Source organism: Nannospalax galili, unplaced genomic scaffold (genome assembly GCF_000622305.1).
Source record: "Nannospalax galili isolate Female #2095 unplaced genomic scaffold, S.galili_v1.0 scaffold227, whole genome shotgun sequence".
Classification (NCBI taxonomy): Eukaryota; Metazoa; Chordata; class Mammalia; order Rodentia; family Spalacidae; genus Nannospalax; species Nannospalax galili.
Window position 1 is genome coordinate 7,839,195 of NW_008360303.1, and position 17,397 is coordinate 7,856,591.

The 17,397-nt window shown below is 38.6% G+C and overlaps 1 protein-coding gene across 1 annotated transcript in view; it reads right to left on the reverse strand.

Annotated features, from left to right (window-relative positions):
- The window catches only part of Hmcn1 (hemicentin 1), a 492,592-nt gene that overhangs the window by 127,301 nt on the left and 347,894 nt on the right, over positions 1-17,397 (reverse strand). Inside the window, exons 51-56 of the mRNA XM_029559235.1 lie at positions 16,220-16,333; positions 14,903-15,048; positions 10,393-10,543; positions 8,461-8,655; positions 5,037-5,150; positions 1,128-1,315 (exon numbers count right to left, since the gene is read on the reverse strand). Coding sequence (XP_029415095.1) covers positions 1,128-1,315; positions 5,037-5,150; positions 8,461-8,655; positions 10,393-10,543; positions 14,903-15,048; positions 16,220-16,333 — 908 coding nt within the window. The remainder of the gene's footprint in view (positions 1-1,127; positions 1,316-5,036; positions 5,151-8,460; positions 8,656-10,392; positions 10,544-14,902; positions 15,049-16,219; positions 16,334-17,397) is intronic.

Genomic DNA, 17,397 nt, shown 5'->3' on the forward strand with positions numbered 1-17,397 from the left:
ACAAATCAAATCCTGAATCCATCACTCCAGAGTCCAGCCTTGGCAGACAAAAGAAAAATGAGGAACCAACCAATAGAGGGATGCTTTTGGAAGCCCTTGTCAAGAAATTCCAATGGACTCTCATATGAACATTTGGAAATTGCCCTGTTCTGACTTTTTTCTAGCTCCCTGTCTAGAACTTGTAGTGGTAATTACTCTTGCTTTTACTTCTCCTTCACATCTCCTGTTCATGATTCAAGGACTTTCTTTTCCCCGTAGAGATAAGAGTTATGCAATTTGGAAGTCTTTTAGATAGACCCACTGAAGGGGTACTCCAATAGCCTCACTCTGAGTCCCTGTTCAGCATGGAAGAAGCCAGAGCGGTCTACGTCCCTATTCCCTATTGGCAATTTGGGTAACATCTTCAAAAGTTGGTGTGATAAGAATAGGAAGTAAGAATTGCTAGGCAGTTAGGGTAAAAAGACCCTAAAGAAAAGTAGCCAGTTTCTTGGCTAAAACTCACAATGTCCTTGGGCCTCTTAGCAACGTACTCTGTTCCAAAGGCCAAAAAATGTCAAAAATATTTGGGAGCTTTTATCTAATCCTTAAAAGATTTTAGCATTATCTCTTCAGAGGAGGGAATGTTAGAGTAGCCAATAGCCCCATAAAAATAAATAAATCAAAAAAGAAGAAAGAGTACATGAAGTTATCAGAAAAAAAGTGATGGGGAGATATGGGAGGAGTTGGAAGGGAGGGAGTGGGTGTGGATTTGATCAAAACACCTTATATGCATGTATGAAATTCTCAATAAATTATTTACTAAAAAAGAATTTTATCATCAAAAACATGCAATACAAAGGTTGCAATGATTTTTCATCATGTGGTTTCTTTAAATCAAAGATTCTATTGTAACAAACTTAGAGGTATGTTTATATACAGATGTTCTGTAAGAATTTGCACCAAGGTGGTTTACTGTGGTCATTTCTAATAGTGGTAACAGACTGGAAAAAAATTTTATATGCTCTTGATGGTCATTTATCTTAATAAATGTGTTAATAAATCAATGAAATTATTTTTAATTAATCTTAATCTAGAAGAAAATTACCATAATGTCAAAACAACTTTTAAAATCCCATTTTTAGTTTTACCTGCAAAATTCTGCCATTAGATAGGAACTTGTGATGCTCGTCTTCTGGCAAAGGCTGTCCATCTTTCTGCCAGGAATTTCTGGGTGCAGGGTTGCCGCTGGATGAACATTCCACCTGTGTGCTCTTGTTCACCAGCACGGTGACCTCTTCTGGGAGATCACCGTGTGCTCCCTTGATGACTGGTGGCACTGAAACGATTGCAACGGAGATACTGATGGGCACCAGGGGCTTTAATGTTTGTTTCTGTCAGCTTGAAAAAGTTTTGGATGATAACAGCAAGGAAAACTGAAAGGGAAAATCATGCTCTACAACATCATTTTCATTAATAAACTGGGATAATGAAAATGCATTTAGATTTGGTTTTACCCTCTTCCCTCTCTTAATCACCCCAAACTCACCCCCATCTCACCATATCAGCATTCCCATGTAGCTAAATTCCAATTTTCCCCCAATATATCTGTTATTTTTCCTCTCAATCCCTTCTATGTCATCTGGGCTTTGAAGGACACAAGAAGAAGCTTTGATACTAATCCATATTTAAGACAATTTTGTCATCAAGTCAAGCCAGATAAACTATAGCTTTTAGAGTATACTTGAAATAGAGTTGGTTTTCTTTGTTGGGGAATTCATACAGGATGGTTCACACTCCCAGTCTCTGCATCAGAATAGCATCAATATCACCTGGGAGCTTGGCTAGAAATCATGTCTGTGGGCCCCACCCCAATCGTCTCCATAGTCATCTTTGAGGAGAGGCAAGATGCCCAGGTGACCCTCAAGTATGTCTGAGCAGTCACTCTAAATTCTCCCACACATATTCATTTCCATTTAAAACAATACTATACAGTTTAAAAACATTTCAGCTATGAAAAATCACACATCCATAGACTAAAAACTGGAAGTAAATTAAGAACTCATGTCTACTACATTTCTAAAACCAGATATCTATTTTTTAAAATATTTTATTATTTTTTATTTTATGTGTATTACACATTGCATGTGTGTAAGTGCACCCGTGTTGTGCGATGCCCAAGGAGGTCAGAAGCAGGCATCTGGTCCCCAAGAACTGAAGTTACAGATGGTTGTTAGCTGTCATGTGGGTACTGGGACTCAAACCTGGGTCCTCTGCAAGTGCAGTCAGTGCTCTTAACTACTGAACCATCTCTCCAGTCCCCAGATATCTATTTTTCAATGTAAATAATCATTGTTTTGTTTCAAAAGTTTATTTTTGTTTCCTTCTGTTAAAACATATCATATCTGGGGCTGGAGAGATGGCTTAGTGGTTAAGAACATTGGCTGTTCTTGCAGAAGACTCAGGTTTGAATCCCAGCACCCACATGGCAGCTAACAACTGTCTGTAACTCCAGTCCCAGGGGATCTGATAGCCTCTTCTGACCTCCACTGGCATTGCACGACATGGGTGCACTTACCTACATGCAGGTCTTACACACATACACATAAAATAAAAAATAATAAAAACATATATCTTTGACAATCAGGAAAGAATTCATGTTTAATGTAGATGTGGTCTTGTTTTTTGTTCTCTAACAAACTGAAATTCTCTAAAGAAAATAATCAATGCTGCAAAGCACATAACAGAGTATCAATGTCATTGTGCACACATATGTTCACATTCAAAGTTACACCATTTATCTGATGTCCACTGTATCCTCTGCTATATCCTCGGTGCCCAGCACAATGTCTGACCTGATTTGTGACCTTGGTGTATATGTCACATACTGAGCAATCAACAGATATTTGTCAAATAAATATAATTTGAACTTTAATGGTTTCTGTCTTCTATCTCTTTGGGGGTTTTTATAGACTTCTCTTTGAACTGAAAATGTTTCCTTCTTATCTCCCCTCTTTACAATCAGTCTGTCTAATTATGTAATCCAATCTAATCATCAGTCTAGCTCCAGACTCACTTTTCCTCTTGCCCAGCCCAGACCTCATGGTCAGTCACCTCAGTGACGCCTGTGCCGCTGACACTTGCTGTGTTACTCCCTAGGACTTTCACAAAGCACACCTGTGATACCCTCCTTCTAATCCCCAGAAAAGCTGCATCGTTTATATTTTTTGGACTTCTATCTCCTGGTTACTGAGGGCGAGTGCTGAAAGCAGTTACTGAGCCGACTGATCCAACCATGGGCTGTACATCCCTCACAGTGGTCACTGCTGATATGTTCTGTTTTCTACAGGCCCAGGTTCCAACCCTGCCACTGTTTCTTTTATACTCACACTTAATGGGTGGACTAAATGAATTTGATACTAACTGTGTTCTTTCTTTCCATTACAATATCTCTCCCCCACGAAGGGCTTATTAATGTCTCAGTTATTTGCTTGCACTTTTTGTTACATATTCTCCTTGACTGTTATAGTATTAATTCCCCACCCTGCTTTCTATACAGACTCTTGAAACTTTAATGTGTCCCTTTGTATTCAGATCACCCTCCCAGTCTACAGGTAAAAGCTCAAGTCTTTTAAATTTGTTTTCGCCATCCAATCTATTCTACTCTTTTTGCCTCTATTTTATTTACTTTACATCTATTATTTGCTCAAAGTTTGCCCCTTCATTCTTTGAAGCACATCATACAACCTAAATTGTTCTACCGAATTCCACCAATGTGCTTTTAGTTTCAAAGACAAAGTCATTTTTATTTTCTGAAAATTTTAGCATTCAGTACTGAAGACCTGTTATTTGATGGTTTTGTCTGTGCAGGAATCTGGCCATGATGGCTACTGACCAACCACTAATTCCTCCAATTGTCCTCGTCTAGGTTGCTCTTCCCTGTGATCCTCTTGGGTAGAATATATAATCCTTTCTGCTGGAAATCTTGTCTTTGGTATCATTTGTCTCTGGGCAGCTGTGGAATCTGTAGTCTTTTTCAGTTCTTCCTTCTCTGTTTCCTCACTGCCCATTCACCATTTTACATACGCATCCTGGAATTATGTCACAGTTAAAACATTGGAAGCACTGACTTCCTTCCTGCCAGTGTTGTGCATCTGCCCAGCCATTCTGCTTCTACTGATCTTGTCACCATTAGTTTAGTCACCTTGAGTCTCAGTGTCACATTACACTTGAGCATCTAACACTTCATACCACTTCTCCACTCGCTCTATGAAAATCTTTCATTCTGACTGCCTCCTACCTATTCACGCGGCTACCTCTCTAGCACACCTCTACCTGCGTGCTTGCTGCTGCTTCTAAAACCACCACTCGTCTTTTCACTTGAGGGAACAACACTCTATCTCCATGCATCAGATGGAGAAGACTCTGATTAAAAGCAGGCATAAGAACAAGGCTTCATCAGTTAGATCACTAGAACCTCTTGGTCTCGGCAGTGGGATGAGAGATGTGGATGTGATTCACATGTGGCCATGAGAAATCAATTCTAGGACTTCATTTATAAATACTAGGCCTGAAAATTTTAATTTGGAAGTGAAACTGGGAAGAAGTAAGTCTAGAGCTGCTAAGGTCCACCTTGTTATCCAAGGGGATCCCCTATTTAAGAATGACATTAATAATAATTAATGATAATAATAAAAGTCAAGAGACTAGAGATGGAGTCTGGCTGATATTTAGCTCCTTTGAGCCATAGAAGTCAGACATGATGGCAGCTGGTTCTACTCCGGGACTTTGGAAGCTAATACATTAATAACAGTTCTCTCTCCCTCCCTCCCTCTTCCCCTCCCTCCCTCCATCTGCCATTTTGTTATTTAAGATGTTAGCAGTCCTGACTAATGTACTCTCTGTTTGTATATAAGATAATTGATTCCTTGGAAGAAGAATCAGTTTCTGATTATCTTTATAGTTTCTAAAGTGCTTAGAGCAACATCTTGCAGACATTAGTTGATGAAAAATATTTTTGAGTGAAAAAATGCACAATAAACAAAAGAATGCAAACTTACACAGTACACGGACGTCATACTGAAGGGAATCTTCTCCAGCCTCGTTTACAGCCACACATGTATACCTGCCAGCATCTTCTACTTTGGCCCTGGGAATCTGCAAGACTCGCCCTCCTGCAAAATATATCCTAGTATGTTTACTTCTCTCCACAGAAGAGTGAACACAGATCAGAAACAAAGCTACAACTTTTCCAGGTCTAATGACTTCCATTCATTTTCTCTCAAGGTTTCTGCTTCGTGTAATCATTTAGTTTTGATCTCAGATATTTTCCACTTTCAAAACAAGCACTGCATTATTTAACACATGATCCAATACTCTCATACAGGTCAGATCTTGAAAAATGAATAACAGGTGTCAATTTTCTTAGATGGGAGAAGACTTTTCTATGTTCTCTATCACATTCCATATGCTATGATACCACACAGTAATTTTTGCTTTCATGGCTTTGAATATTTTTAGTTGACATTTGCACTGTTTCCTACAAGAACTCATTTGAGGAAGTATATCCAGGGATCTAAAAGAGCAAGATGTGCTATATCTTACAGATATGTAAGATTGTGCATGTACTCCTAAAGATAGGAAGCTCTGTGTAATTGCACAATGTTTTATGTTGGTACTAAAACTTAGAGAAAAGTTGCAAAAGTTATAGAAAAACTTCCACCGATGTTCACTATTTATATTTCATATCATTTGCCTTATCTCTTTCTATTCTATGTATAAATGTTTTTCTGAAGCATTTCAATAGGTTGGAAAGAGGACGACCTTTTAATCCTATATATTAACAAATCTATTTTTTAAATCTTTTTTGAGACAGGGTCTCCATGTAGCCACAGCTGGCCTGGAACTCACTATGTAGACCAGGCTGGCATTGATCTCACAGAGATCCACCTCTGCCTCCCAAGTGCCGGCATTAAAGGCATGTACCACTACACCTGGCTACATATCTCTTTTTCAAAAATTCTTATTAACATTGCTTTCTTTAAAAAAATATGATTATGTTGAAAAACTTTGTATAGGTTGGAGAATATGGAAAGAGAGTGAATGCCAAACTCACATTACAGCAACAGTGACAAATTTCACAACATAGTTGAAGCTTAGTAGTACAGTTTTGTCAGTAAACAATATAAAAAATTATGGTAAACATATAGAATCGTGAATTTACATTCTAAAATATAATGACATATTTTTAGTTTCAAAATTATATCAGTTTAGTTATTATAGCACTTTATTTTTCTTTCTTTCTTTTCTAAACTTCCCAGATTGTGACTTTTATCTCTAGAAGTTCAATTAGGTATTTTATATTCTGTAGGACATAGGTGAAGGCACACTGGGACTGTAAAAGAGTAATAGGAAAATAACGGAAAACCTCTTCACGCCTGGGAATGAGAGTGGTCCAACATTAAAGCCTGGTGCCCAGGATCATGTGAGGAGTCACGATCACTGAAGGCCCTCAGTGGAGGTGAGAAGTCCATTCTAGAGAATCAGTCCTCCCAAGACCAAAATCTGCAGGAGGCATAGACCTTCCTTGTCCCCAGCATAAGCCCAGCACAGAGGCAAAGCCATGCACAACTTGGGACCTGAGGAATGCAGGCTGTGGGGAATGCAGTCACTCAGAGAAGACTGAAACTGCTGCCCAACATCAGGAAGTCCTCCATCCTCCAATCTGCTCCACCATCAGTCTACCACCAGAGGAATGTGGATCCCTGACTCATGGTAGGAAACAAAGATCCAGGCTCATGTGAGGGGACCACAGTTCCAGTTCACAGGAGGGAACCACATAATCCCTTATATAGCCCTAGTACAATAATGAAATGCAGAAAACTTTAAATTAGTATAAAACATATTAAATCTTTAGCCTCTATTCAAATGTCATTATTATTATAGTACACTTTTGATAACCATTTTCCCCAGACCCAGATTCAAATTAGAGTCATATATTACATATAGTTATCATGTCTATTTAGTGTCCTTTTATTTTAAAAAATTAATTAATTAATTGGCCAGGTGTGGTGGCACACGCCTTTAATCCCAGCACTCAGGAGTCAGAGGCAGGCAGATCTCTGTGAGGTTGAGGCCAGCCTGGTCTCAGTGGTGAATCCAGGACAGCTGGGGCTACAGGGAGACCCTGTCTCAAAAAGACAAAAAATTAATTAATTAATTAATTAGTTAATTTTAAGACAAGGTCTCCCTGTAGCCCTAGCTGGCCTGGAACTCATTATGTAAACCAGGCTGGTTTCAAACTCATAGAGATTTTTTGGCTTTTATTTTTTTTAAAGATACTATCTGTGGGAGACAGGCTTGAGCCTAGGGTGAAAGTCTTATTGACAGCCATATAGCAGGCCCAAGGCAACGGCCCACAGAAGAAATATCTTGTGACATTTGCTCCCATTGGCAGGTCATGAGACTGATGCCTAGAGCTCACCACTCCCTAATCACCACCCTTGGAATCCAAAATTGCAACACTTAGATATTGCAACAGTCAGGGTCACGTGGTTTCCAGGAATCCAGGCTCTGTAATCTGAAACCCACTATGCTAATGAGGCATCCTACTTGCTATTCTGTGATAGGATGTTAAATCTGTTATGCTAATAGGACGCCAAGTCTGTTATGCTAATAAGGTATCCTACTTGCTGTGCTGTGATTGGACCACTACCCCAATATAAGCTTGTGCCTTCCTGCAATAAACCAGACCTGTGTCACTGAACCTGGTCTCCTGTGTCTGAATGCGGCTCCGCTGACACAGTCTCCTCACCAGTGGCAAGGACAGGAGGCAGCACAGGGCAAGCAGAAGAGCAGCCTCAGCCCAGACCAGGAAGAAGTGCGGCCTCAACACCCATGAGAACGAAGAAGCGGCATCCATGAGAATGGAGGAGTGGCCACCGCTTGCGGTGACTGCAACTATCAGTTAATTTGGGTCAACTTCACACACTTTAATGTGACCTTAAGGGTACAATTGATGAGTTTTAACAAGTACTGACACATGAAATATTTTTATAATTATCAAAGCAATGAAAAATTATTCTAAAAAATGTAATCATCTTTCCATCAATAAACCACGTAGTGACTAAAATATTTGAAACTAATAATCTAAATGGAAACAATAGGATAATGACTATTTTCAAGTATATGTTAGAATTTATATTCATAATATATAGAAACAAAACTGACTTTCTCATGATGCAGAAAGGAGACAGGGGTAAGTCAAAATACCTTCATGAATTGATGAATGATACTGGAGCAGATCTGAAAAATGAACTCAGGTATCCCATTGTCAAGTTCTCAAACTAAACTCTTCTGTATGAAGCTGTGTGATACTATACCATTCAGCAACCATGCCAGTCAAATCACAATGAACTGGCCTGAGAAATGAGAAGCAACCACTTGACAGAGTCATGCTTTCACCCCACTCGTGGCAGTGCTTACCTGGCAAAATCAGCACTCTATCACTGGATGTCAGAGGATGGCTGTCTTTGTACCACGTCAGAGTAGGCGGAGGAGCAGCGTTTGTCTCACAGTGAAGAGAAATGGGATTGTTGATGATCACATCCTTGGCTTCCCCTCTCTTGCCAGTGTCTAGCATGTTTCCTATTTCCCAGAGTTTCTGAAAACTTGGAGGAACTATATAGGGAGAGCATGAAATTTGGTCAGGGGTGAATGCCATTGTCAGTCCATGAAAGATCTCAACTGTGTTTTGACAAGTGATTTACAAATTTAATAAATTAGGTAATGCAGAAATATTTTCAAGTACTCATGCACTTTCCAATACTGGTCAACCAAAGTGTGGCCAGCAGTTAGTTCTCATGTTGAAGAACACAAACTATGGCACTCAGAGGCTATGTGTGTCTTTGCTGTTCCTGTAAAAGGCACTTGAACAACATAAGGGCCCTCTTAGGAACACAGATAAAGAATATGATTATTGCAAGGAAAGCTAATTTTGAGTAATGCAAAAAATACTGGCTCATATAATGTCCATATCAATGATTTATCTCACTAAGAAGTTAAATAGATAAGCAATCAGGATTAAAAACTCATAAAAATAGGACATTCTCATATTTTTCTGGTAATTAGTGAACTTTATTGAGGGAATTTTCTGTACACCAAAAGCATTTTTAAAAGTGCATAAATTTGACCTGAAATTTCAAGTTTTAAATTTGAAAAATTTAAGATGTACAAAAAAATGCTCATATGAACTCACAGCAATGGTGACAGTATGCACAAGACCCATGTAAACTCACACAAAACCAGCATAAATCTGGGGAAATTGGCAGGATGCCATAACTTTGACAAGGAACTACTGACAGCTGATCACTGCTGGGTGAGGGAGAGTTGATCTTCTTTAAGGGAATGATGCTAGACAGGGTGAACAGGCACTAGTGGATGAACTCACACAGAGGGACATCTGGGTACACAAATGACTTGATTGACCTTAACATAGATGACAAAATGCATGAAGTCCTGTGGGTGGGTTATGGGGGGGCTCAGATAAGGAAGGTGGAACTAAATACGATTAATATGTGTTGTATGAACTCCACAAAAATTCAATAAAATATATTTTAAAATTTTCATGTATCTAGATGTTCAGTGTAGTGTTATAAGTATTGAAAACTTGAAAACAACCTAGATGTTTAACAAATGCAATTTGGTTAAACAGACATTTGAGGATGCAACTGATGAAATAAACAATAGGCATAGTTATTACAAATTATATTGTGGCCTGGGGTTACACCTCAGCAGTAGAGAGTTTACTTAATATGTATAAGTTCCCAGATTTAATCCCCAGCACTGACAAAAGTCATCGTTCTGCATAGTAGCAACCTACAGAGTAGCAACATCCACAACAATGGGTATTATTTGTTAATCATGTTCCAAAGAGCTTGGGTTCTTCATCTCATGTATTAGTCTCAACACTTTTGTGGACATTAATTTTTAAAGGGAAGTAAGTTTGAAACTTGAAACGTTTATGTAACTCATCCAAGACACAAAGTTTATGGATGTACCCATTCAATTCAAAGTCTGATGACTCTGGTTTCTATTTTCACTGCTTTTTATCCTTTGTGCAAACTATATTGAAAACCTTCATAACACGATGTTAGTGAAATGATCACATAAGAGAAGTCTGAAATCTGTGATCTAACTTTGTAAATAAAGTGTACCCTGAAAATATCAGAAGGAAACATACCTAATAAGAATGATGGGATTGGTCTTTTCTCCAATTTCTTGAGTTTAAAATTGCAATTGTGAGTTTATGTTATTATCAGGATGAAAAAAAGATTTTAAAATAAATCATGTCACATGTTTTTTCCATTTCTTCAACATATCATGTAAATTGTTATACATTAAGCATAGTAGTTTTACCTTGGATATTCACATCAAAATCCAACTCGTCTTCACCTGCAAGGTTAGATGCGACACAAGTGTATCGTCCAGTGTCTGATATTTGAGCTTCCTTTATTTGAAGAGTGTGTCCATTTGCAGCGATGTTGACATGATCATCTGATTTAAGGGGCTGTGATTCAATATAATAATGTCAGCATTAAACATGCTAATAAATCTAAGATACATGTAACTGATCATTTTTATGATTCATAAATGAAAATGAAATTTTACAGGAATTAATTTACTTTGATCCACTTGTTTTCCAAGTAATAACATTTTTATTTTTGATAATTATAGCTGGCAAAGTTTATGTTTCTACCAGATAATTGTGGGTGATGCATTTATACCTGCTTTATAATGGAAGACATCTTTTTAGGTATCATATCCATTTATCCTCACTGAGAAAAGTATTTTCAGATAACTTACCTCATGTTTTAAAAGGGTGTGTGTCTTTTTGACATTTTTCTAGAAAATGTTAAAATTTATTAAAATTTGGGCACATTAGCATAATCTGATTTTATCTAAAACTATTAGTGTTTATTCAGAAGCATCCTTACTTCATAAACACAAATGCCTAAGTTTAGTAATATGCTGTGATGCCATTGCCATGACTTTGCCCTTCATGGTCTGGAGCTTTTAGTTCCTGAGCTCCTGTCATTACTGGTAACAACAATCCCTTCATAATTCTTAGTGATTCCAGTGCCCACCTTTACCCAAAGTCATGCTCTTCCAGCTTCTTGACTTCTTTTCTTTTAATCCCCCACACCCTTTTCAGTCATCATGTAGAAAGGGCAGATATACAACTGGTAAGTACAATAACTGCACCCTGGGGAAATCTCAGTTAAAAGTGTTCATCTTGAGAACTACCCCTAATTGTTTAACTCACACCTTCCAGCATCCCAACTCTATGGGAGAACACATTCCAGTGACCTTCAGTCTTTTCACTGCTTTTCATTCCCTTCCCACCTGCATCCCTTCTTCATCCAGAGAAAGCCTATCAGGACAATCACTCCATGTACAATCCCTCAACACTCCCTTTATCTTACTCCAATAGAGAAACAGTAACTTCGACTAAGACCCGATTGGTCTGCTCAAAGGACATCCTTCCGGCAGCCACATCCTCTCTCACCCATATGGGCATCTATTTCATCCCACTGGAGAGTTTCAACCTTAAAAGAAGCTCTCTTTCTGCACTCTACCTCCACATTGTCCATGTGATTTACAGTTAACGCTATGAACATATTTTCTACTTGTGTTGTGCCTAGTTTTGTCCCTTTCATCTTTCCCTGAGTCAGACACAGTCACACCTCTGTCATCTCTACTTGATAAGAAAGACTCTTGCCAGCATCACCTTTGACACTTAAGGTTCAATTCTGCCTTCATTTTTGCTTGTTAGTGGAATTTGATAAAGTTTAACTTGTTTTCAGCTTGACATACCCTTTTTCCTCTTTTCTTTTGAGATGCTATATTCCCTGCCCTCAGTTCCCAAAAGTAGACCTACACTGCAGCTTAACCTTTGTATCGCTTGTCTGTTTTTTATTTAAAAATTTATTTTATTTTACGTGTGTGTGTGTGTGTGTGTGTGTGTGTGTGTGTGTGTGTGAGTGTAGGTGCCTGTGGAAGCCAGAAGAGGGAGTCAGATATGCTGGTGCTGGAGTTAAAGATACTGTGAGTCGCCCATCATAGACACTGAGATCTGAACCTGGGTCCTTTGGAAGAGCAGTATGTGCTCCTAACCACTAAGCAATCTCTCTAGCCTGTCTCCTGTCTTTCTAATGTCACTCTCTCAATGATTTCCTATGAAATTTCTTGGATTCATCTCTTCTCTTGACATCCTACATCCCACTACTGCTTTGTTCCAAATAGCCACAATCTGTCTGTTAGACTCTTGTACAACTTTAGAGCTGAATGCTTTCTTGGTTTTCCAACTCTAGAAACTAATGTAATGCTTTTGAAACTTTGTCATACCACATCACATATCATATCAAATCATATTTTACCATTTATTCCATATTCATAGTTTTCTGTCTTCATCAGAATAAGGACATACTAGTCTATAATGCACTGTTATCTGACTCCCATTACTTTGGCTTATCTCTTTGTTTGCCCATGTGTCACACACTGTGGCCTGAAAGCTCGGGGCTTTGCCTTGTGCACTCTACTTTGGAATGTTTTTCTCTCTAGTAATGTCTGCTTCCTCCCTTTTCTTGGGGTTTCTGATTAAATACCTCCTTATCACAGGGGTTCTTTCTCTAATTGAGAAATCACATTCTCACAAATGGTGTCTACTGTATTGAATTCTCTTTGTCCCACATCCTCCAATGGACACATTCTATTTTATGACTTATTTCTTTTAGATTTTTGTCCTTGAATATTTATGTAGTCAGAGTTTTTTTCTATTTCTTTCACATCTGTATTTATTTATAAAATACAGCCTGGTAAATAGTATATCCTCAATAAATAATTTGGTATGCAACAAATCATTATTAATATTATATCACAAATAAACAAACCACAATTTAAAATTTCTGTGTTGAAATTTTCAGAATATTAATAAAATGCAGAAATTCTATTAAATTTATTATAGCCAATATTGCTAATACTTTCATTGGTTTTTCTAAAAACTATTACTTCATTCAAGTAATGTTGCTTATTTAAAGGAGAAATAACAGAAGAAGTGATATAGGAAATCTATATCAAAAGTATGGTTTCTTGGGACTGGAGAGATGGCTCAGTGGTCAAGAGCACTGTCTGCTCTTGTAGAAGACCCAGGTTTGAATCCCAGCACCTACATGGCAGCTAACAACCATTTGTAACTCCAGTTTCAGGGGATCTGATGCCTTCTTCTGTCCTCCGTGGGCACTTCATGACACAGGTGTACTTATATACAGGCAAGTATAACAGGAATAAACGTAAAAATAAAAATAAAAAATAATAATAAAAGTGTTTTTAAAAAGTATGGTTTCTTGCTTATATTTAGGGAACAAATCCCAAGCTCTAAAAAACTAGCAGTTTAGGGGCTGGAGAGACGGCTCAGCAGTTAAGAGCACTGACTGCTCTTGCAGAGGACCCGAGTTCGATTCCCAGCACCCACATGACGACTATAAACTGTCCTTAACTCCAGTTCCAGGGGAATCTGAAGCCCTCTTCTGACATCCATTGCATTGCATGACAGGGTGCACTCACATACATGCAGGCAATACACTCATACATATAAAATAAAAATAAAATATTTTAAAAATTAGCAGTTTAAGTTAATATAATTTGAGCTATTTCATAGTCTGAATTTGAAACTATAATTTAACTATTCTTAATGAAAATTTAAACAGTCTATTGAAATTCTAGTCTTTCGCAGTTTTTATGTGCGTCATTGCGTGTCACTGGATCGCTCTCTTTCCTCTCTCTCTGTATAGTACCCACAAGGAAATGAAAAGGCTTTAGTGAAAACTAAAAACTAATTAATGCTATATTTCAAAGGACAGAGTTATTATTTGTTTCTAAGAAACTTTCATAGAAATGATATTGTATCGTGATGTATGCTGTACTCAGAAAGAAAACTATAAATAGAACACACTGGGGGTTCTGCATTTTCCTTTTGCAATGGTTTCCAGATGAAACTCACTTATATCATATGAAAAGCCTTTTTCCCCAACTGCCAATATATCAAAATCCATGTGGGATCTAAAAAAAAATGAAGCTATATCTTTCTTGCCTCTTAATCATATTCTGACCTGAACTTCCACAACTGGAATCTAACTGACCATTTGGTTGGTTATGTGTAAAACAAGATGGAGAGCAGTTAGCTGACTCACATTTGTGTGAAACAGTGTTATCAGCAACTAAAAATTCTCTTTTAGCTCAAGAACACCAGCACATTTGTCATCATAGCATGTGAGGAAGAAGAGGAGTCCAGTGAGGAACAGGGTGCAGGATCTGAAAGCCAGATCATAAACAGCACTCTGCCTTTTATTTAATGTATTTCACCGCTCCCAGGTAATCATAGTGGGCTTTTCATTAACTTTTCTTTTAACTTTCTCATATTTTGGGATGTTAAAAATGTCTTTTGTAAAAGAGTTAGAGATATTTAGATAATGTTCTGAATAAATTTATCAACCATCATCCTAAGCTGGCTTAGTACTACGTGTGCGTTTCTTCTGTACAAAAGTTTACCTATTTGTTGCAACTATAGAACAGAAACACTGTTCCTCTAATTTCTCCAGTGGGAGGGTGGCCAGATTTTCACAGTCACAAAAATAACCTTGCAAACTTTCCAGCGATGGAATGATGCTAAAATTGGTAAACATGGTTTATCTTTTATTTTTAAAATTTTAAATTTAATGCAGTTTCAGATTCTATGAGTATGGGATTTTCTGCCTTTAATGTCACAATGAGATTTCTCTCTGTGTCACTTGCATCTGTTTTTTTTTTTATTATTGGCATTTTAGTCCTTATGAAATCATCAACAAACAAAAACACTGTTGCGACTGGCCTGTCCATCCTTGTACCAGCTGAGGGAGGCAGAAGGAATCGCATAGGCTTCACATTCCAATGTCAGGGTGTTGTTTACTTTGATCTTCACTTCTTTAGGGGAAAGACCTGGCCCCAAAAGGTCCCCTTTCTTGATTATGGGTGGAACTGCAGAAATGAATGTTAAAGAGTTAAACATTGGGTATACCACAGAAATCACAACAAAGAACACTTAACAAGGTCATAAGGAAATGAGGGGTGTTGCCTTCATAGCCCTTCCATGAAGGACCCAAGTTAGCATCTTAGGCGACAGCAGTTTTCAGATAGAGAATACGAGAAAGAATATCTCTCTTTCTTCATCATTATAAAACTGCAGGGAGGCCAATGCCATTCATAGTTTCATTTGTTCCAGGTCCACGACACAGTCTAACCATGACCCATAAGGATGTTTTTTTTGTTGTTGTTGTTGTTACTAAGGGCAATGAGTCAAAGAAAAATGATAATCAGAAAAATGCACTTTCTTTGTAAAAAACATAATATGTAGAAACACCTTACAGTGTAGCCCATATTAATAGCTGTGTTAGTTTTGCTTTTTATTTATAGGCCAACATAAATTGCAATTACCCCAAACCACTGAAGATCTTATCTTGTGCTCTGGAGTAGGCATCTGCATGGGAGCAACAGTGCTGCACATCAAACTACTGTGACTCAGACAGCAAGCCAGAAGACAAACATGGGAAATTAAGGAAATGCCCCTGAGGAAAACCTCTAACAAGTAGGTAGTGAGCAGATTGAGTGGACTTGACTTTTTTTTGGCATATGTATGTGTACAGTATGTATGTGTTTGTGTTGGCATGTGTGTGGGATACATGCGCATGGATGGATACATGTGCACACTGGTGTGTTTGTAGGCCCAAGGTTGATGCCAGATGTTTTCCTCAGTTGTTCCCAGCTGAGCCCAGAGCCCACTGTTTTGACCAGTCTGGTTAGCCAGCTTGTTCGGGAATTCCCTTTCTGTCTCTCGGGCCCTGGGATTAGAGGCAGGCCTCCATGGCTGTTTGGCATCTACATGGGCTCTGGGGCTCAGAAATTTAGTCCTCATGCTTGCCTGGCAAGTGGATTACAAACTGAGCCATCTCCTCAGCCTGGGCTCTTTGCATCTTTAAATAAACGAGGCCATGGGCACAATGCTTAATTCAACTTCCATTCTTAATGAAGCAAATGGATGAGCAAGAGTCTTGAATGATCACTACAAACACTTATGATTCCATAATGAAAAAGAGGATTGAAAAAGAGCTATTTGGGAAGAGCTGAGACATAGCGTTCTTTTAGAACTTACTGTAGACTTTCACTTCATAGTGCTTTATCATCTCCCCAGCCTCATTAGTAGCTACACATGAGTACCTTCCCGCATCATCCTCCTGTGCATTCAGGATCTGCAGAGTTCGGCCTCCTGAAACATCAAGGGACAGCAGAGTCTGTGACATTATGGTGGAAGCAGAGAATGCACAGCTAGTCATTTAGGCAGCTAGTAATTTAGTGCTGACTGAACACTGCTTCTCATGAGTGCCAATATAGCGGTTGATATCTGACATAAACAAGCCATCATACAGTGTGTGAGATGGTCACTAAGTCCTCCTCGGTCCTCTATGTGGCACAGCTCTCACACATTCTCTGACATCCCCAGGTCTATGTGCATCACAGGACCGTATTGTATTTCACACTTTTCATGAACTGGTTCCTGCCTTCATCTTATCTTCCTCTCATCTACCTGGCCTATCAGTGGAGATTAAGTGTGCTAAAATGTAGTTTTGAATATGGTGCCTTCCTCTTTAAAAGCTGCCAATGGTTCTCAACTGTTTCATGCACAAAGTCAAAATTCTTTAATCCAGGCATTATAAACAGTGCCCCAGCTTTCCTTCCTGACTGCCTTCTGCATTTCTCTGCAATGCTTCCATTCAAGTGGGGCATGAGAAGTCTTCTTTCTGCACCCGGTCAGGACATTCTCACTTAACACCTTTCCCTACTACTCATGCTGATGGATCTGAACTCTATTCCAACTCACCACCAGTCTAAAAAAAATAAGGTCTAAAGGGGCTGGAGAGATGGCTCTGGAGTTAAGAGCACTGGCTGCTCTTACAGAGGACCCTGGTTTGCTTCCCAGCACCCACAAGACAACTAACAATCATCTTTAACTCCAGTTCCAGAGGATCCAACACCCTCTTTGGATCTCTGCAGGCACTGCATGACACGGGTACACTTACAAACATGCAGGCAATACACTCATAAAATAAAAAATCAACAAGGTCTGCATTCTGGTTAGGCAGCAAAGCCTTTTCTGATGACTTCATCCACAATACCAGACACCTAGTGTCTTCTTTTGAATTTTTACAAAACTTGCCACCATTGCATTTTCATAATCTCCCAAGATTCATAACTGATGATTTTTGGCTTCCTGTCCTTAATATGCTTTCCCCACCTTATCTCTCCACCACATAAGACTAAATTTCTTTAAAG